Source organism: Electrona antarctica (assembly GCF_951216825.1).
Source record: "Electrona antarctica genome assembly, chromosome: 9".
Lineage (NCBI taxonomy): Eukaryota > Metazoa > Chordata > Actinopteri > Myctophiformes > Myctophidae > Electrona > Electrona antarctica.
In genome coordinates this window covers 33,520,234-33,542,293 of record NC_136790.1, presented here as the reverse complement: position 1 = coordinate 33,542,293, position 22,060 = coordinate 33,520,234, and the positions used below count along the sequence as shown (strand labels likewise).

The following is a 22,060-nucleotide window of genomic DNA, read 5'->3' as shown; positions in this document are numbered from 1 at the left end:
AATTTAACATAAATCCAATATGTAGGTCCCTGGACTCCCTGCTTCACCCCTCTTAGCTAAGTTAGGGTCCTTGGCCTAAAAAACATTGAAAACACCTGCAATAAAGGCTTTTTAACTTTTCCACTAGAGTGCCTTGGTCTTGGTCTTAATTACTTTTTTTTTCTCTATACAGCTTGATAATCCAAGTGCCTTGTATCCAGACATTTCATATCCTCATCATTACTTAGTTAGTCAAAAATGACTAAATCACTGTATTTTAACAGTGTGTACAGTCCCATAGCACATACCGGTATGTGCTGTGTTGAATCCCACATGCACACCCAGGTGTGCTAGCTCCTCAATTGTGTATGACACTGTTTTAAATAACTGCAGTGAAAATGCTGTGTTTTTGGAAGAATTGACACACTTGATTATAGGCTGAGAGTTCAATCTGGAGTTTATATACTTTTGCTGTTAAAAAATTCTAGATAAAATGATTCTTGATTCATCAAGTATTCTATTGTTTTGGGATTTTAATTTACCATAAAGGCATGTGGTACAAAGAACAATTGGCCATGAATTCCAGGGTGAGTCATTTATAGAAAAGATAAATTGCTGATTGCATTCCACTTTCACCCTATTTTGTGCATGTCATTGGTGAAAAGCTTTTGAAAAATGGCACATGTACTTTGATGTGCTGTCAGTTTGTAGATGCACTATTTGTCATAGAATAAAGTATATAGGGCTTAAGAGTCTTTAACCAACGAAACCGTATATATTTAATTGACCTATGGTGACCCAGGTGTTCCCATTACAAGTAATCTCTTCGCCAAAAATAGCCGATCTACACATTGTGAGCTTGTAGGTGTGTTATTTTTGCCGAATGTTCTCTCATTTCTACTGAATGTTCACTTATCATGACATGCCTAGAATAGGGACAACTATAGGGTTCATTTGGTTTAAGATCTAATGGCAGCCAGAGGAAACTAAACATCATTTTGATTTAATATGAGCTGGCACCTAGTCAGGCAGAATTACAATTCACATGGTTACAACATCCCACTGGCATACAATAGGGCAGGCTATATTCATATTCGTATACAACAGTACATGTAAAAGACTAGTGGTGGTTTGTGAGCTGTTAACCCAGAGTTCTAGCAGGCATCAATCATGGAAATCATCCAAAAAGCATGTGGTGTTTGGTCTGGAGAAGTGCTAGGATTAGGTGCTGTTGGTATAGTTAAGTTAAGACATGGGTTTATTCATTTAATTCATTTTAGTTGAGGTTAACACTGTCAATGTGGTTTAGAGCATACATGGGCAACTGGCGGCCCGAGGCCCACCCACCCGCCCACCCACCTTCACTTAATGCGTGCTGCAGGTTAATATCGGAATACTGGTAGGGTATATTATTGATTTTAGCTTTTACAATTCCAAACATGCAAACATGAACCGCTTTAATTACTTATGTCTATAGTAGTAGCTTTAATGGTATTAAAAGATAACATAAGTAAACTAAATGCATTTGAAATGTAATAAAAATTAAAGTTTTCAGGATTCCAATTAAAATATAGCAAAGGGTAATTCAGGATTCCAATTAAAAATAGCAAAAATAGCAGATCTACAAGCTCAAAAAGGCTAGTAGATCGGCAATTTCTGTTATTTTTTTTTGTTTTGTTGAGGTTTTTGCCTGAGTATATGGAATGTGTCTGGAGTGAGTGTGGAAATACAGTATAGTGGCCCTTTCCATCATCAAAGTTGCCCACCCCTGGTTTAGAGTTTTTAATAATTAAAGATGAAGTCATTTGTCAGATGCTGTTATCCAGAGTGACAAAGTGCAAGATCAGAGTAAATGTGAGGAATCCTGGTCAACAAATGACAGGATAAATGCTCATGTAAATTCAGTGTAAAGAAAACGATTGCTATACAGAGTAATCAAGACAGAAGGTAAACATCAGACCTAGCATCTGTCTAAACAATATGCCATCTAAATAACATGCTGTACATTGTGGTCAACACATTTAGGGGCCATCCAGATGAGGACGATTTCGGTGTTTCTCGGGCAAGTAATTAGCCGATCTGCCCTTTTTGTCACACGGAGACGGCGTTTTGGGGGACTTTAACGGCTAATTTTGAAACTACCTTCCAGAGTGGGAAAGTTTGGAGACGCGACTTTCACGTCTCCGTGTGTACAGCGAATGCCGCCTAATTTGCTGAAACGGTGATGTCATAGTCCCCTCGCCCCCTCCAAACTAACCAGTGTTAATGGTTTATTTCACCATAACCACTTACATATAAGTATCACAGCTATTTTATATTTGCACATAATGTCTATAAATCTCTTCTCCAAAAATAGCCGATCTGCAGCCCGCACGCACGCAAACAGTTGCTGAGGCATGCACGAGAGAGGAGTTGTGTGTGAGGAGCTGATCACAGATAGAGGGAAAGTGTTATATTTGGCCTATTATTTATGCTATATATTATTGACCGCGTCTGTGTCAGTCTCACAGTCACAAAGAGAGAGAGAGAGATGCTGCGTGTTAAAAAATAGGCAATGATTAGCACTGTGCTGCCAGCAGGTGGAAGGAATCAAGCAATTATCTGACATTCAGAGGTGTTGCGCACCAGCGAATATATATATTTCAATCTCCAAAGTCAAACTCATAAATTCACAATGTACCATGCCGCTCCTCGTTGTGAGCTGTGTATGATGATCTGACCGAGAGAAGGGGCGCGCACGCTCTCCTCTCTCTCTCTCTCTCTCTCACACACTCTCTCTCTTAGTACAGCGGATTACCAAAAAATTTTGCACTTTTTCAAAAAAGCATGAAACTTTTACCATAGTTAGATGATACCATGAGGTGTATTTTCAGATGTGGAGTCAAGTCAGATTTGACCCCTGAGGCCCGGTAGAGCATAATATGTGACCAATACCCATAACATCCTATATAAGGCAAATAAGTCCAAATTTCATCATTCTTTAAGTAGCATGTGACATATGAAACTAGGGTGATTTCATGATGCTGAATCCATTCCAAGCATTAGTTTTGCAAAAAAACACTCATTGGGCTAAAAACGGCCAATGCCGTCATCACAAATTGATGATGCCAGCACATTTGGGCAAGTGGGCATGGCCGTTTTAAGCCCAATGAGTGTTTTTTTGCAAAACTAATGCTTGGAATGGATTCAGAATCATGCAAACACCCTAGTTTCATATGTCACATGCTACTTAAAGAATGATGAAATTTGGACTTTTTTGCCTTATATAGGATGTTATGGGTATTGGTCACATATTATGCTCTACCGGGCCTCAGGGGTCAAATCTGACTTGACTCCACATCTGAAAATACACCTCATGATATCATCTAACTATGGTAGAAGTTTCATGCTTTTTTGAAAAAGTGCACAATACCTCTTGTATTGGGGTATAAGCCGCTGTACTATCTCCCTCTCTCTCTCACACTTACTTTGTGCTTGCTGCTGTTTTCAGAAGAATTAATCCAAGGTTTGTCATATATTATGGTTTAGTAGGCATACACTTTAGCTGGTCAGTCAGTGTGTGCAGACTCAGAGAGAGAAGCAGCACTGCTCTGCTCATTAAATTGATATGACCTAGATATGTCATATGCGCATCTGATCAAGATAATTAGTTATTTGGCAACACCTGTGTGAAATACCAACGCTTTCATATAGCCTACTTTTAGAAGCTTTTTCTTTTTTTTGATGGCCATCTACAGGCCAGCCATGTGTACTGCATCTTTATCTTGAAAACGGAGCAGTTTACCGGTCTCGAGTGGACGTCGTACATAATTAACATAACCGCAATGTAGACGCAGTAAAGTTTTATATCGTTCACAAAACTTAGGCGGGGAACAGCCCGCGACGTCCTCGTGAAGGCAGCCCCTTAAAATCACCAAGAATGAGATGCTATACAGATCAAAACAAGTAAACATTGTCTGTTGTCTCTCTAAATAATGCATGTGAACAAGTAACCAACATGCATCTGCATAGTATAACTAACATCTATCAAGTAACATAGACAAGATGTGATACAAGGTTTGAGGAGTGCTAGGAGGTGAGGCACAAGATGTGATACAAGGAAACGCGAGTGCTAGGGGGCGATGTTCAAGAATTTATATGAGAGATGAGTGCTGGGGATGAGGTAGAGGGAGTTTGAAGAGGTGAGGTTTTCAGAGTGTAGTGGAAAATGGAACGTGAGTCTGCTCTGCAGGCCTGACTATTAGGTTGTCCAGGGTGTTCACTAATAGCAGTCCTGGAGGTGTGGGGTGCCATGCAGTTGGCAACCAAGGCATTCTGAGTGTATTCTGTGTATGCTGAAAAATTAAAGAGTACAGTCAGTACATGCAGAGAGTCTCTCTGAGGCCCCCAACTGGTTGGTGAGCCGGGCCAAATCTGTTGGAACAGATGTGGAACTTGTGAGAAGGTCAAGATATGAATAATGTATAATGAGAATAAGATGGAGATTAATAATACATGAGATGGCCTCTTCTTCGTTATTATCATGTCACCACTCAAAGTACATGGGAAAGTACATGAACATGGGAAAGTTGAGTGCACGCCCACAGTCTATTTAAGTAAGGGGCAAAGGCATGAGCGGAGCTGCAAAGTCTTCTTGAGAGAGAGGGAGAGACGATAACTGCTTTATACATATTCTACCCGTACTGTACTTGTTCAATGTATCATGCAATATACTTAGTAAAATATGCATCTAATCTGCAACCTATGGTCTGTATGTCTGAGACTTTTTGTCTCTGTGTATTCCTGTGTTCCTATGCATCATGAAACCCACTAGCTGCCAAAGTCCAACTACAGACATCACCAGGTTTTTGTAGGACATCACCAGTGTGCTGGACTGGATAACTAGCTGGACAGAGTCCTTGGTACTGGAAGGGTCTGTTGAACTCTGTTCTCCAGATAGTGTGAAGTATGGAGTGATGCTCAGCATTCACTACAATGTGTGCAATGAACATCTCTCTATCTGTCCAACACCTTAATGACTATTTGTGTTTATCTCATAGTATGAATTACACAATTAGATTTAGTAACATTTAATGGTTAAGTTTAAGTATACTGGAGACTATTATCTCTCTCACACACACACACACACACACAGTATGTATGCACAAAAGCTCAAATGAATGAAAACACAAGCGCACCCTACCCCCCTGTCTCCTCTCTTATTTTGCCTCTCACTGTCTCTTCTCTTGCCTTCTCTCTCTCGCGCACACACACACGCACAGCTTATTGATATTTCACCCATAGCCCATTTTAACACATTGATTGCCAGTATTAATCTCTATCCTGTTCTCTTGCAGAGAGTTTTTCCACTAACCTTTTTGAATACAAATGAGTTACAGTTCCTCAAGTGTGATTGGTCAAGTGAACAATGTTCTGGGCGTGGCTTTGAATATGCCCATGGCCCAAAATCCTGTTTAATAGAACCGTACATGCCAAAAGATAGCCATAACACAGAGAGAGCAAGAGAGACAACTATTATGGCCCCGCAGCCTCCTATGAGTCCCATCAACAAACACCTTTACTGCCATGACGGGGGAGGAGTTACACTTCCTGCACAGCACCATGGGAAACCTTGTCCTCAACATCCCCGGCCCATTCCTCTCTCCTTTCTCAGCACCAGGCAGTGTGCTAGCGGGCCCACCCCCTCTGCCCACACAATAAATAATCAAATTCTTTAATCGTGATGTATGGATACTGTGGGAGGAATGTTTGGGCTTTCCTATTAGTCTACGTGTAACTGTTTCTTTCATCCACGTCCAGGAGCTGAATATTGCTGAAAGTGTTACTTACCTTTTGCTATGATAATGTGGTGATCATGATGATGATAAGCGTTGTTGCTGTGGTATAACATTGATGAAAAGCTCTGTTCCCATGCTGACATTGATTGATTGATTTGTTGCCCTGCTAACAACTGAGTCAATACAAAGTAATTACTGATGGATGAAGTCCACTTTGATCTGCTGTGCTATTGTCTATTGTTCTAGTGGCTGTTTTACTGCATGTTACAAATTATTTCTGCTATACAAAGTGACTGCTAGGCTAAATTAAAACCATAGCCTCTGGGAGCTATCCATTTGAACATTTATATATTTACATTGAACCTGCAATATAGCCTTTGCTGCTGGTGTTGAGTGCAAATTCATTCAGAATGGCTGGAGGTCTGAGATGCTAAAGTTGTTGGTTTGACAGTTTGACAGACCTTGTGAACATTATTGTCTCCACCAGGCCGAAGGCATGGGGAGAGAGTATGTTTTGCACTCCGTCCGTGTGTGTGTGTGTCCGTCCGTCCTTCCGTCCGTCCTTCCTTCCGTCCGTCTGTGTACAGCTAATCTCCGGCACCGTTAACCCGGTCGATGCCAAACTTTGCACACACACTCCCTGGATGCCAACGATGAACCTCTGCCCCGCATTTTCCAGAACGGCCTGTTATAGCGCCACCATGAGGCAGCTTTTCACATGTTTTACCTAAAACTGCACCGATCTGCGTGAAACGTTGCATGCACACTCCCTACAGGCCAAGGACAAACCTTTGACCTGCATTTTCCGCATCTGCCTTTTATAGCGCCACCAGGAGGCCGACTTTTGTAAAACACATTTTTTGATATTACTCCTCCAGATTCTGTCACAAATCGTTACACAGTATCTCTATGGTCATGTGCTCAAGTCGGATCTGTCCGATATTTCATATTCCATCCTAATTGCCTATAATTGGCTTTCACAGTTTGCAAGATTGCCCCGTTTTGAACAAAAGCCTCAAATCATGAACGCAGCATGCAATTTACGTGAAATCTTTCACACATTTTCTTACTGGGCTGAGGAATATATCCCACCCTTTTCACATTGGCCTGTTATAGCGCCACCAACAGGTTGATTTTTGCAAATCACATTTTTGGAACAAAATGCCTCAAATCATCCAATTGCCATCAAAGGCAAACATGTTTATATTACTCCTAAACATTTTGCCAAACATCTCACACAGTCCTATCCTCCTGGTGGAGACCTGTGCCCAGAAGGGCACTTTTTCTAGTTTCAAGTGTGGCAACACTGTGTGTGTATGTGTGGGGGGGTGGGGGCGCATGGGGTGCGTGTGTGAGAGAGGGAGAGCTGTATTAGTTGAATTAGCCATGAAAATGGTCCATTTTAAAAAGCTATTTCATCTGCTGTGGTTGTATGATGTGGGTGTGTTTGCATAGTTTCACTGGTGTGTGCTGTTTGTATGCACGCAGCACATCTGCATGTTCGTCATGTTCAATATGTTAAGTTTTAATTAATGTAAAGAATATTTATCTTCACATGCTCACTCGTTCGCTTTGAGCACGATTCAACTATGAATCGCTAAGTTATGTAATAAATGAATTAACCTTTTCTCTCTCTCTCTCTCTCTCTCTCTCTCTCTCTCTCTCTCTCTCAGATGGCTGTGTCAGTGAGGTAGAGTTGACAGTCTCCTGTTCCAATCTGTTGGTTAACGATGGTGTCTTCAAGTCCATCCCTCTGTGTGCTGCTGCTGCACTGCGTGCTGGAAAGTCTGTATTAAGTTATGTGGGTTTTAGTTATTGTGTTGTGTTTTAATAGGTTTATAAATTATAATTAGTTTTGTGTTATTTAGGTTCTTTGTGTACATAATTTTCTGATTTGTGTAACCATTTTCAGTTTTGTAATAAATATACCGGTATGTTTCCGTTTTTAATGCAGTTGTTTTCCATTATGTTACTTCCTTTATCCCTATCTAAGGTCGACTCTACCACCATGTATTCAATATCTGTGAAGTTTTTCACAAAGCTTTATTATTTAGTTAGCTAAATAACTTCAACTATGTTCTGAACTTCTGAAATATCAACAACATGACTAGCTCATGATATTCATAAACCTAATATTCAATTTATTCATAATTCATTTTACAAATTGATGTCAGTGTAACCAGGGTATACATAGACTTTTTTTCTTTTTCTCACAATAATCGGACTAATTCTAATTCTGCTTTATGTACGTATAGGGGGTCGACTCCTCAGAATGAATAACTACAGGGGGGTTGTAAAAAATGTATGTTTGTGTGATAGAAACTTTTAACATTAACTACTTGAACCCATCCCTATGCTGGGGGGAACATTAGTCGAGCTACAAGCCCACAACGTATCACACGTGAGTTTGTAGATCGGCTATATATTTCGGCTAAACTAAGTGGTTTTGTGTAGTATAGGGGAAAAGAGCAGACCAATTTCAGAGCCAAGTTTACAAAGTTTAGGGGGGTTAAGTGGTTGAATCCAACATATTAATATTAATTAACATTTTAATTAACAATTTATATAACACTGATAGTGCTGTCAAGCAAGTCTGAAGCTACGGTATCGGAAATTATGAGAAATTTGAATCTGCAACATATTATGTTATGATATAGGCCTACATTATGGTTTACCTACCCCCCTCTCAGAAGGGGTCCATGGCCTGAAAAACATTAACGACTCCTGTAAAATCTTTCATCAGTGGTTGGAGGTGGTGTCACTATTTCATTGAGACATATAACATAATACATCATGTGGTCAAAGATACTACAACAATGAGGGGAGTGTGGCAATCTGTCATGGGAGGAGAATTAATACTTCAAGAAGCAGAGCTCAGTAGTGGAGTCAGTACTGCAGTATGGGCATTGGCGCTGAGACATGCACCCTCACAGTGGAGTCAGTACTGCTGTATGGGCATTAGCCCTGAAACATGCACCCTCACAGTGGAGTCAGTACTGCTGTATGGGCCTGGGACATGAACCCTCGCAGCACAACAGGAAAGGGCTCTGGATGGAGTCACAATAATGCTACGAATGGCACTAGGTGCCACATGGACGGATCACATTTCTGATGTGGTCTGTCCATGGCAGGGGTAAGCAACCTTATGCACAACGTTGCCACAAGGGGGTAATCATTGGGCATTGGCACACTGGCCAAGTGTGAAAGAGATGATTTTTGGTTTACAATGTCAATAATACAATATTATTTTGTACAAATGAAGTCAATTAAAGTGTCTCCTTACATCTGTATGAAAATCACATACATTATGAACTCTGACTGAGGGAGTCTGGGAGATAGATGAGTTGTCTAATGATCATTGTCCTGATGTGAAAGAAAACATTTCCAATTAAGGCAAGGGGGGAAAAGGGTGTAAATGTATGGACAATCAGAATCTGTTGGAAATATTTTATTTTGATGTGGTGTTGTGTCATAATTAAACTTAATGTTGATATGGCACGCTGACTTTCAAGAAAGTAAAATAGTGGCACTGCGTCTGGCACCCAGAACTAGAGGCAAGCAAACTGGCACTGGGAGCCAAGGAGCCAAGCCATGACAAAGCCAGGAAAGGCAAGAAGCACACCACCGCCACCTATAGATGCACTGGCAGCACCGCGGTGCGACAGCAGCTTTGCAGAGCTCATGACCCCGTGGTGGCCAGCGATATCCAGGAGCCAACCAAACACCACTCCCAACTCCCAAGTGGTGTTGGCTAGATTATCATTATTACATATAATTATAATTATAAAAATACTATTTGAGGTGAACCATAGGCGTACGGTGCTTGTTTGTGCGCGAGTTGCAGGACTGGACATGCGAGTTATGGTTTGCAGATTAAAAATGTCTTTAGTTTCATGGGGCCTAATAAATGTAATATTTTAGCCTATGACAGTCAAAAAACAATTAAAATAATCTTACTCTGTTTAATAGTAATAAACAAAATATTGGTTTCATTATCAAGTTTGAAAGTTCACTTAATCAAGTAAGTAGTAGACTACTATTTTATTCTGTGGGTATTTTGATTATTTCACACAGCACGTGACTACAAAGTCACTATTTTCTGCGTAGGTCACTGCATTCACTTTATTTTGAAGTGAGTGCTTCCGGTGTGAAAGGAAATGACGTACGGATGTGTTGTTTTTTAAAAGTTTAGGCGTGTTTTTTTTACTGTACTCGTGGTTTTACTGTGTTATTATTGTATGGTCTGTTCATAACTTGATTTATTCAAAGTTTATAAAGTTGTATGAAGTACAAACACCACAACCTGGTCCTGGACAGGAAGAACTTCGTCGGTTTATTTCGAGGTCAGTTTAAAACGTTGTCTTTGTGAACGTTTCTTAGCTTAGCATCACACAGCTGTGTGAACATAATAAAATGGAGCATTTAAGATTTAGTCATATAAGTTTCATTAAACTGTCGTTTAATTAATCAGGTCGGGGTATGAATTTCATCCAATCGGGAGAGGATACAGCCAGAAGGTACACGGACCATACAGCGCGAATAAACAATGAACAATAATTAGCAGACACTGTATATATTTCTTTTCCCTTTTTACCTCCTTTATGATGAATTCCTGTTCTGTCTATAGAAGTGTCTATTTGTACGTCTCTAAATGTTTTGATGATTTGAACATGGTGGACCCTATTGGAAACAAGTGTAATGCTTAATTGGGTCGTCCACTCACAGTTAACAGCCTTTGTATTGAGTTTGTGCTTGAAATGTACTGTAATTCTGCAAACTGTTAATAAATTCTTCAATCAATCAATCAAAAACACAAATCACAACATTGGAATAATTAGCAGACACAAATCACAACATTGGAATTTAAACACTTCCCCCCTATTTATTTAATTTCTAATTTTCAATACTTGAAATATTTAGTTAGGCTTAGGCCTACTAGTTACTTTGCACAGTTTGCAGATATAAATGATTATATTATAAAACATACATTAACCACTTCAGCCCATACATAGCCAATCTACAAGCTCACAACGCATCATGATCTTCTAGATCTGCCAACATTTTAGTACTTTTACTTAAATTTCAGTACTCTAAGTATATTTTCTTGCCAATACTTTTGAACGCAAGCCTTTTACTTGTAACAGAGTATATTTATCTCGTATTGCTAGTTGCTACTTAGTACTTTTACTTAAGTAAAATATCTGAGTACTTCCACCACTGCAGGTGAATGGGTTCTCTGCTGATTGGATGAAACTTGCAAGTTGCAACCCACCTGAAAATGTGTTTTCGGACACAGCTGCACTCCGCAGCAATGACTACTATCACAACATAGGGCACCATTACCAATGTCTTACTAATTAATGATGGTCTTATTAATGTCAACATTTCTTTTCAGTATGTCAGACATTGAGTCCCACGTCTCGTCTCTGTTGAGGAGTTGTGGACGCCTGAAGGGCAGCTTGTTACCGTCACACCTTGACAAAACCATCACATACAAAGACAAGGTTGTCACACTTGTTGCTCCGATAATACCCCAGAATCCGATAATAATTGCTGTAATGGCGGATAACCGCTATAAACCGATGTTGATATGATCTCATTATTTATATATATATATATAATCTAAAAAAGGCAATTAAACACTTTATTCCAAAACTATGGATGCACCGATATTGAAATGTTGCCCCTATCCCAACAGCTTGAATGTAGTATTTTTATTTAAAATTGTTCCAACTTGTTGACCCTTTGAAGACTGATAGAATCTGCAGCCTTCATCATCACAAAAGGCCTTTTCAGGCTTTTTATTCTCAACATAAAATAAAAATATTGGCTAAAACCGATATAGATTCGATACCGATATTGCATTTTAAGGCTAACATATGCCGATATGTCCATTATCCTAAATGCATTACTTTGTAAATTTTGATATGGAAAACATTATTTGTTTGACTGTACCAGGTGAGAGAGTGAGGCATTATTGGTAGATCGGCTATTTTTGGCTAAAGTTCTCCTCAGTATAGGGATGCTAGGGTTCAAGTGGTTAATGTAAAGAGAAAAAAATCCTATCAATGATTTGGCAACCTTCCTGTAGTAACTCTATTCTTGAGAACCACCTAGGGGCCCCGGACCCTGTTTTGAAGACCCCTGGACTATAGTATATGCGTAATATCCACTATCCAGTGATATGACTGATTAACATTAACTAACTCATTGATTGATGTCTATCAGGACTATGAGTCGGCGACAGAGGCTCTGGAAGCTTACATCTCAGACTTTGAGAGTTCTCACCAGACTGGCAGACTGAAGCTTCCTGTGACATCACACACAGACACACACTGTACGTATCTGATTGATTGATTGTATTGTAAGTATTTATTAACAGTTTGCAGAATTACAGTACATTTCAAGCACAACTCAATGCAAAAACTGTTAACTGTGAGTGGACGACACCATAAATTACAAGAGGGTCCACCGTGGGGTCCATCTCATTTCATTATAAATAATACTACTAGTATTACTATTGCTACACTGAGATTACTATACTAGTATTATACTACTATTACCATACTATGACTACCATTACTACTTAACCTGTCACAAAAAATGTTAAATACTGTATATCAGCCAGACCGATGAGTTTTATTCTGTTTTTACTTTGTTACAATTGTATTTTTTTATACCTAGTTTTAATATGAACGATTTTGAACGATCTTTTCATTAAACTCTTGTCGTGTTTTTATTTTTAACATAGTTTTTGGGGAGTGTGTGAACAGTACAGAGCTAGACGTTCTGTTTCTATCAGACCATCGCCATAGAGAACCAGACATCTTCTCCATGACGACCGAGGAACTACTGACCCTCCCATATGACGGCTCGCTGCCTGTCACTCACACCTCTGCACACAATTTACAAGGTAAACACAATACTATACTATCACTCACCTCTGCACATAATTTACAAGGTAAACACAATACTATACTATCACTCACCTCTGCACATAATTTACAAGGTAAACACAATACTATACTATCACTCACCTCTGCACATAATTTACAAGGTAAACACAATACTATACTATCACTCACCTCTGCACATAATTTACAAGGTAAACACAATACTATACTATCACTCACCTCTGCACATAATTTACAAGGTAAACACAATACTATACACTAGTACATACTAAACTGTGACTCATGCCTCTAGACACTATATACAAGGTAAACACAATACTACACTGTCACACACGTGAAAGCTGATGGGTCAGGGTGACAAATCAGGGAAGCCGATGCCTACCCTCCCTCCCCCACACATACACAGATTCAGTGCATCCTCCACAGCAACACAGATAGACATTCATGGTTTTTGATTTATTTTTTTATTTTTTTTATCCCACGATTTTGTAACCCATTTTTTCACCCAGTTTCAATGATCTAATGTAATCCTGGGCGCTACACTTCCTCTGCCAACCTGGGGTGATTCTGGACATTCTTTTGTAAAACAAATATTCTGTCTGTACTCTCAGACCTGCTCTCCGAGACTGACCTCTGTGCTAAAAGACCTGGTTGTATTCAGTGTCTGACCCGGGACCAGTTGTACACCACCACCAGACACAGAGAACACAGGTAGGAATGGGTGTCGTATATTTACAAGTAAGACGCGCGAACGCGGGAAGCGAACGCAGCTCGTAAATTGCAAAAACAACAATTAGAATAAATTACGTAATTTTGTAAGGTTTTTTTTAAGTTCTCTTTTTTTGTGTTTAAGTTTTTTTCTTAAGTTAAGTTTTTTTTAAGTTTTTCTTTCCTTTTAAAGTTTTTCCTTTTTAAGTTTTTTTTTTAAGTTAATTTTTTTTTAAGTTTTTCTTTCCTTTTAACGTTTTTCCTTTTTAAGTTTTTTTTTAAGTTAAGTTTTTTTTAAGTTTTTCTTTCCTTTTAAAGTTTTTCCTTTTTAAGTTTTTTTTTTAAGTTAAGTTTTTTTTAAGTTACGTTTTTTTTAAGTTTTTCTTTCCTTTTAAAGTTTTTCCTTTTTAAGTTTTTTTTTTAAGTTAAGTTTTTTTTTAAGTTAAGTTGGTGTTACAGCGTGACACACACACAGACAGACACACACACACACAGACGTGATCTGCTGGGTCTCATAGTAAATGCTCACTGCGTTCGCAATCACTGCGTTCGCAATCAATTACAATTCTGATTCCTATTCTACTGATCGATTCCAATTCTGTTTCATTTCCATAATAAGTGTTCAAATGTTTTGATAAAATATCTTCATTCTTGCATTAACTGAAGTATGTATTAGAAGAATTACCTGAGATAGAGCTGCTGATGAAACTATGGGTGTTTTAAATTAACACAATTGTCCCTTTAGTTTAAACTAATGTTTCATCAATAAATGTCAACTTTAAGAACTGTAATGAATAGTAAACTCTCACAGGTTTATTCCATGCCAACCCAATGGAAAGCAGTAGACCTGAGGAGGCCGATTCTAAAAAAAAAAAAAAAAAAAAAAAAACTCCTCCTAGAACCTAACCTAAGGTTTTTAAGGTAAAAAAAGAGAGAAAGAAATAGAGTCCGCAACACTGGTAAGGGAAAACTAAAAAAAAAGAAAGGAAAAAAAATTATTATGTTGCTATATGAGACTAGCCTGATCTCACAGAAATTAAATTCCGTAGATAAACGACTAAAAGACCCAAAAGTTCATACTAGTGTTTGACGGAGGCGTGAATTTCACGGTGGCTGGTTCGGGCTGGGTGAGTTCGGGTTTTATATTATTTACTATTCTGTGCCTATCGGATTACAACTCGGACGGGGCTGAACTTCGCAACGCTCAGCATAGCGACTGTGCGGTGCTTCACGTGGCTCAAGTTGGGTAGAGACAGCGCCCCTCCGTCACTGTCTATGGGGAGGTATTTCAGTGTCATTTGTACAGACTTTTGGGTCTTTTAGTCGTTTATCTACTATTTTCTGTGCGATCGGGTTGATGAGACACAGAGGTTGCACAGAGGTCGCATGCAAGGTTAAACATATAGGTTAGACCAGGTCTAAATGGGTTAAACCTCGCTGTACGCTTTATTTATAGGAAACCTACTGGACCCATAAATCAGTATTTCTCAAACCCCCAAAAGAGAAGATTTTTGTCTTATGTCTAAAATTCCCAAACATTAAAATATAGCGGATTTGAAAGCTTGTAGATCTTCTACTTTTGAATATCCAACATATACATGGATTACAATGATTGTGATGTTGTATTAACTCCTTTTACTGTGGACCCCCTGGAACCCCCCCAATGGACCCCTGCCTGGGGGTCTGATCATATTGGACAATCTTAATTTGATAACGCCACAGTCTTTGGTGGTATCTTTATTTAGTGGTCTAATTTGACCTCTCCTCTCCTCTCAGATCAGTATTAGATGTATTGAGACAGACTGAATCATTGTGTCCTATCCATAGAGATTCTAAGGTGAGAAACATTGTTAGAAAACTAAACTTAAAGCAATATTATATGGTACTTCCCATATTATGAATCATAGTGTCATATTTAATTCTCAGACTCACGGTGTCCCGGTGTGGCTGAACGACCCCGGTCTGACCCCGATGACATTTGACCCTTATGCACTTGACCACACAGGTATGTCGACAAACTCACTATAACTTGTATACTACTTTTAAACTTGTGAAGGCTCTGCTCGCTGTGATCTAATTGGCTATATGCACACAGAATAACTCTTCCTATGTGATACTAATTAATGCTCTGTTCCATTTAGTGTAAAGTTGTTTTAAAACCTTTTTATTTCAAGGACCCCCATAACTCTGAGAGTGTATACAAAAAGTGTGTGTGTGTGTGTGTGTGTGTGTGTGTGTGTGTGTGTGTGTGTGTGTGTGTGTGTGTGTGTGTGTGTGTGTGTGTGTGTGTGTGTGTGTGTGTGTGTGTGTGTGTGTGTGTGTGTGTGTGTGTGTGTGTGTGTGTGTGTGTGTGTGTGTGTGTGTGTGTGCACTCAGCTCCCTCCTGGCTCAGAGACATAGAGGAGGATGGCGTGATAAAGAGCAAACAGGTAAAACCGCAATCCCACATTTTGTCTATGTTGCGTCATGTTTATCCTTAATGCATATAGGGTTTGTCATGGAGGCTCCATTTAGTTTTAGTGCCTTGCTCATGGACGCTGTTGACTCCATATACTGAAAGCAAAAGACTGTTTTGTACCTTGAAGATTTATAAAAACAGTATAACATGTGTGAAGTACTGTATAAAACAAGTAGTCCTGCTTGAGAGCTTCTAGCTTTATTATTACTGATTTGTCTGTCTGTCTGTCTGTCTGTCTGTCTGTCTGTCTGTCTGTCTGTCTGTCTGTCTGTCTGTCTGTCTGTCTGTCCGTCTGTCTGTCCTTCAGGGCTGTGAGAAGGAGGTGAGACAGACTGTAGAGAGAGACAGGTGTTCAGAGCAGGACTTTCAAGGTAGGAAGACATTTTAACACCAAATATAACTACAACACATCTATCATTTCTCACACATTCATGCACAATGTGCTTCACATCAAACACTATACTTTACAGTTGCGCAAATATATCTTAATATAAATCAAAATAATCAAAGCATATACGGCATGCTTATTCACAGAATGGAAATTAAAAAATCAATAGATATTATCAAATATATTTTCGTGATCGGAAATGACAAACAGATGACTCGGATTTCGGGAGGTGGCGTTCGGAGATTGTGAAATGGTTGTCTGGCTACGCGAGACTAGTCTCTCCCTATCTTTATCCAGTTTGTATATTGTCGCTGTTGGATGGAAAACTTGTATGATCAAAACGGTTACTTTTCAGGAAATGGGACGAAAAGAAAGAACCTTTGCTTCTTAGTTCTAATGTATTATTTAGTCACAAGAAGCTTCTTGTTAATACTTTGCATTTATTCGGTATACATAAAACCCCACAGACACACCTAACCACTTTCCCTTATTTTATATTTTATTTTCAAAAAATTATCCAAACCACTGATGTTTGGCTATTTTTGCTACTTTTGTGTGTCAATGTCAGTGTTAATGTACAAACAAACAAACAAAAACATTAATGTAGAGATTAGGTTTCTGCCGGACAGCAGTATGATGATGATTTATTATTATTATTACAGCTGGGGAGCTGCTGGGTGCTGATCGCTGGTGGGAAAATCCTGTCACTTTGTGAGTAAAGCTGTTGATAAACATCTCTGTCAGTCACACTGTGAGAGTACAGTAGTAGTAGAAACATCGAAATAACACAAGTTATATTTACAACTTGCAGTAAGTCTCCAGTACCAGTAGAGGACGCCATAGACAATGAAAACATCACACAGACTCTGACAGACACTGCAGGACAGGTAGGTGGAAGGAATAATCATAGAATAATTATTGTAATACTACTAACTACTACTGATAAAATGTATAATTATAAACATTGGAAGCCACTTCTAAAGTGGGTGTAAGTCATTGTATTAAGTGTATTACGTGTTAAATAGTTTTGGTGCCAGTTGCACCATTGGTCAGATTCAGAATGTCTTTGTACAGTATATTTAAGTTATTTGAGTTATATTTGATGATGCTGACATGTACTGACAGCGCAGAATGCTGTATGCCCAAGCTAATATGTTAGCCAGGAAATTTCACTATTGCTCAGTTGAGGTCAAGGTGAATCTATTTAGAGCTGTACTGCACCCCGCTGTATACAGCCCCCTTATGGGTGAATTATAAAAAAGAGAGCCTGCGCAAGCTAAAGGTGGCTTATAATGATGCTCTCAGGATTCTCCCTGAAGAAGCCTAGGGGTGGCAGTGCTAGTCAGCTCTTCTGCGACTCTGACCTAACCACCTTCCAGGCTCATGTTCAGCTTTAAAAGCAGACTTGATGGGTCACATAATAACGTGATTAAGGTGTTGACCAATCCAAGGTTTAGCACTGTTAGATTATGATACCGCTCTTTTATGTGGAAACATTGGTATGAGTGCCTCTTATAGATTTCTTTATGAGAGATTTTTAGAGTTTTATTAACTCCTGTATTTGTTTTGTAATTGTTGTATGTCTTCTATTGGCTACGGCTGTCAATAAAGTTTGATTGATTGATTGATATTTAAGTTCATCTTCCCTGTGCAATTTGTGGTTATGAAGCAAATTAAAATTGTATTAAGTTTGAATGTGTAGCCCAAAGCACAATGAAATTGTTCATTGCAATTGTTTGTGTCACAATGAATCGTGAACTTACATTTGTAATTGTGACATCCCTAAAACTGATAAAAACTCTAAAATTATTGTGTGTAAAATGTTCCATTCAGACTCCTGCTGGTAGGAAACACCCAGGACCTGTCGAGACCCTCAAACACATGTTGTTCAACATGCAAGCTGCACAGGTGAGCACTGATAAGATAGCAGCAGCATTATTACACTTAAACCATTTTGGGCGGGAACCCCTTTTGGTGTTGTGTATTGGAACCACATCACGTAATATTCCATATTGTTTAATGTTTATATATACTGTTGCAGTATGCAGTATACTGTGATGACTGCAGGCAGGTGACTGCATGCTACTCTCGACTTGTGACTTGTGTCTGGTGAGACACCACGCGCAGGGCCATAGTGATCAATGGGACATTGTGTTGACATCCTATAGAAATTAGAAATGGTCACCTGTTCAGTATGATGTTTAGAATCTGCGTGCATGTGCTCACACACCACGCGCACTGTTTTGTACAATACATGCACATGCGTACGCATAGGCAAACCCATACATAAGCTTGGATTTCAGAGCTAGAGACACAGAGACAGAGAGGCAGAGATCAAGATCGGGCACTGCGGGACAGCACTGCTGGTGTGAGGTTTAGCTCGGCAGGATGACTAGCACTGCTGGAGTGGACTGAACATGAATTTGGTGACTAAGCTTTTGTCTTTTAATAAAATGATACAGAAATAAGGGCATGCCTGGTCTTCTCCATTCATTTATACAACGAGGTCAAAGGGGCTCATATAGAACACTCAATAGGCTACAGTGTTTTAAAGCATTATGTTATACTTTAGCTATTGAAAAATAGCAGATCTACAAGCTCATAGCGCTGTGCCGCGGCACCGAGTGCCGCGCTATGAACTTGTAGGTCTGCTATTTTTGAAAAATTGTGAAAATGTACCTCAAATCTTTGAATATATATTATTACAAAGTGAACATTTTAACTCAAATCTTTGCTTCTGGGGAGGTGCCTGGAACAAGGCATATTACATTATAATCTTTGGGGGTCCTTGACATGAAATATTGAGCACCACCACAAAAATAAGGTTTTTCAGAAAACTGTCAGGATTTAGAAGACATTTTTTAAATTTCAACGTCAGGCCTAAATGGGTTAAAGTTAAAGCATTAGAGCAAGTCATGTCACAAGTGAAATACAGTCACACTTCCATGGTCACGCCTTGTGACATCACGCCCCATATATGGTCACGCCTCGTGACATCACGCCTCGTGACACGTCACACCACCATATATGGCCATCGCCATAGCCTATAAGAAGATCACGACACTGACCTCATCTAACGCTGTTGATCCAACCCCACCCGTCCTTCTGTTCTGACATTCCATATGTTGATCTGACCTCATCAAACCCTGTACACTCAAGACACGCTCCATATATGGCCAGCACAGAATTTGTCAGATTTGTTGATCTGACCCCCCATGCCAAAGCGCCAGTGCTCGCCCAGCAGTCTGGGTCTGCCGTCACCCAGGCGGATGCGTGCACCTGACCTCGCCCGCCCTTCTCGCCCTCAGGGCGTCTTACTGGTATTATTGTAGTAGCATTAGATATAAGTATTGTAATAGCATTATTACTAACTGTAGTAGTATTGTACCAGCATTATTACTAACTGTAGTAGTATTGTACCAGCATTATTAGCAGTAGCAACTAGCAGTATTGTACTAGGATTACTAGCATATTGTACTACGGTATTATTAGTAGTAGTATTAGGCTAGCTTTACTATACAGTATTATTGTACTAATATTTGTTAAATTGTTCTTTATGAAGGTATGTGAGACCCAGTTGAAGGACGCTGATTCTGGTGGACTGTCAATACAGAGGTAAGGTCTGATCACCACATAGTAATTATAATACTTCTAATAAAAGGTAGAAGGAACAGAAAAGGAGTAGAAAGAAGCTAGAGGGAAATCATAAAAGGTTAGAATTAAAACATACATAAATCAGTCTAAATAAATATCATGGACCATGATAATAAGGAGATGGTTTATGAGGGACATAAAGAAATGCTTGAATCAGGGTATTTAGGGTTAGTTGTAATGCATGCTGTCGGACCAAAACAAATTTCACCCACTGTTTTACACCTGTAAACCTGTGATGTGACAAAGTTGATCATTCCCATTCGCAATGGAACAATGGGTCGTTGGACTAATGCCATTTTGCACAGACAACTCTGACATTGTCAGACATTTCCCTTGAGGGACAATAACCTCATTCCTATTGTGAGGCTTTAACATCACTCATACGTATGCTCACAGAACAAACCATGTTCTAATGCAAAGTACTGCATGTTGAAATCCATATATGCAACTGAATCATTGAAACGTGATTAACACACAGTTGATGTTTGTGTGCAGAGCCCTGTACCACCTGGACCACCTGAAGAGTCTGGTTGAAGAATCCACACAAGCGGAGAAAGAGAGGAAGGAGAAGTGATGTCATTACCAGCAGAGAGAGAGGAGGACCAAAATTGACTCAACCATTACTTTTTCCTTTTCTTTCTTTTGTCTTTTTTGACTCACGTACACTTCTTGGTCTTTTCCACTACAAGAATTAAGTGTGCTGTATTGAAGTATTTCACAGATTCTGGATTTGTTTCCAATACGCTACAGCTCAGTTTCAGATAGGGTTCTCTTCATCTGCACAGGATGTATAGTACTAATCCAGGGAACTAAACCCAGAACTCAAAACTTATATACTTTCACATTTTTCCAAACTGAACTGAACTGAATTATTCAATAATTAGTTGGCTGAGACTGGACTGTAAATGAAAGGCTGCTGGTTCAATCCCTGCAAGCGTTCAAGCGTCCTTGAGCAAGGCACCAAACCACCTTTTGTACTATGGACGTGTATTCACGTCTTTTCTATTCAAACTGCGGGGTGCCTATGACGTGTATTTAGGTATTTTTTAATGATATAAAACAAAATATGCGCACTGCCGTTCACTTCCTTGTTTACGGCCTGACTAAACAAAAATCTTTAGTCTCCATGGTTTGGATCAAAACAGCAATGTTCTGTCTTAATTTCTGACTTAACCTAGCATCTCGTTTGGAATATAAACGCTTCTAGAGAGAGGAAGAGAGGACACTGGAGTAGCACGGACATTTTAAGCCTTTTTATTAGGTGCTAGTATAGAAAACGACTACCGGTAAACATCATCAGAGTCATCTAGAGCTTCTAGACTCTAGAAGCTCTAGATGTCTCTCTAGAATCTAGAGAGACTTTAGATTAGTGACAGCGCAAGGTAGTAAGTAACGGAAGATTATGCCTCGTGGTTGCTCCCGGTTTTGGGGGGTAACGTAAGGCGGGGCTTTTCAGAGTAAAATCTACCTCATGTGCTTGGCACTATATCGCACCATTATTTTTTAAAAATTCTGCCGCATTCAAGGTGTTAATAAGTCTTTGTGGATCACAGACTAGTAAATGTCAAGAATAACAAGCTTAGAACATCAACAGACATGGACATGCAGTCGATAAAGTGATTGGTAGATCGGCCACTTGGAAATTGGAAGGTTCCCGCTTCGATCCCGGGTTCCCACTGTATTTCTGTCAAAGTGTCCTTGAGCAAGACACTGAACCCCTAACTGCTCACAGTGAGCAGGTGCCTTGCATGGTTTCCTCTGCCATCTACTGTATACACTGACTGAACCGCTAACTGCTCACACTAAGCAGGTTGGTGCCTTGCATGATGGTTTCCTCTGCCATCTACTGTATACACTGACTGAACCCCTAACTGCTCACACTAAGCAGGTTGGTGCCTTGCATGATGGTTTCCTCTGCCATCTACTGTATACACTGACTGAACCCCTAACTGCTCACACTAAGCAGGTTGGTGCCTTGCATGATGGTTTCCTCTGCCATCTACTGCCATCTATATGTCAACGTGTGAACAGAGTTGCCTCCACATTTAGATTAATGACATGACATTGTTTGTTGGTTGACAATGACAATGTGCCAAAAGTTGCTCAATTAAGTGTTGTATCATTAAAGTGTTGTATCATTAAAGTATTGCATCATTAAAGTATTGCATCATTAAAGTGTCAA

General features: G+C 39.5%; 1 protein-coding gene across 3 annotated transcripts; it reads left to right on the top strand.

Moving 5' to 3' along the window:
- Positions 1-9,904: 9,904 nt before the first annotated feature.
- Positions 9,905-22,033, top strand: cUnh18orf54 (chromosome Un C18orf54 homolog). 3 transcript variants are annotated; one of them, XM_079511075.1, is made up of 14 exons: positions 9,976-10,099; positions 11,152-11,260; positions 11,985-12,093; positions 12,508-12,669; positions 13,282-13,381; positions 15,155-15,215; positions 15,305-15,383; positions 15,755-15,807; positions 16,144-16,207; positions 16,887-16,935; positions 17,036-17,111; positions 18,058-18,132; positions 19,787-19,839; positions 20,374-22,033. In XM_079511075.1, exons 2-14 carry the CDS (start codon positions 11,153-11,155, stop codon positions 20,450-20,452), a joined length of 1,068 nt encoding a protein of 355 aa, XP_079367201.1. In that variant the 5' UTR covers positions 9,976-10,099; position 11,152; the 3' UTR covers positions 20,453-22,033. The 3 variants fall into 3 exon arrangements, with proteins under 3 accessions (XP_079367202.1, XP_079367201.1, XP_079367203.1); XM_079511077.1 differs by lacking the exons at positions 11,152-11,260; positions 11,985-12,093 and adding an exon at positions 10,228-10,273 and having other exon boundaries at positions 10,013-10,099; XM_079511076.1 differs by lacking the exons at positions 11,152-11,260; positions 11,985-12,093 and having other exon boundaries at positions 9,905-10,099.
- The last annotated feature ends 27 nt before the right edge of the window (positions 22,034-22,060 follow it).

Bases quoted from the DNA above. Each gene is read 5' to 3' on its own strand.
- cUnh18orf54 (XM_079511075.1), top strand. From the start codon at position 11,153: ATGTCAGACATTGAGTCCCACGTCTCGTCTCTGTTGAGGAGTTGTGGA. The intron at 13,382-15,154 runs GTAGGAATGGGT...CTCTCCTCTCAG, and splicing joins ACCAGACACAGAGAACACAG to ATCAGTATTAGATGTATTGA. The intron at 17,112-18,057 runs GTAGGTGGAAGG...TGTTCCATTCAG, and splicing joins TGACAGACACTGCAGGACAG to ACTCCTGCTGGTAGGAAACA.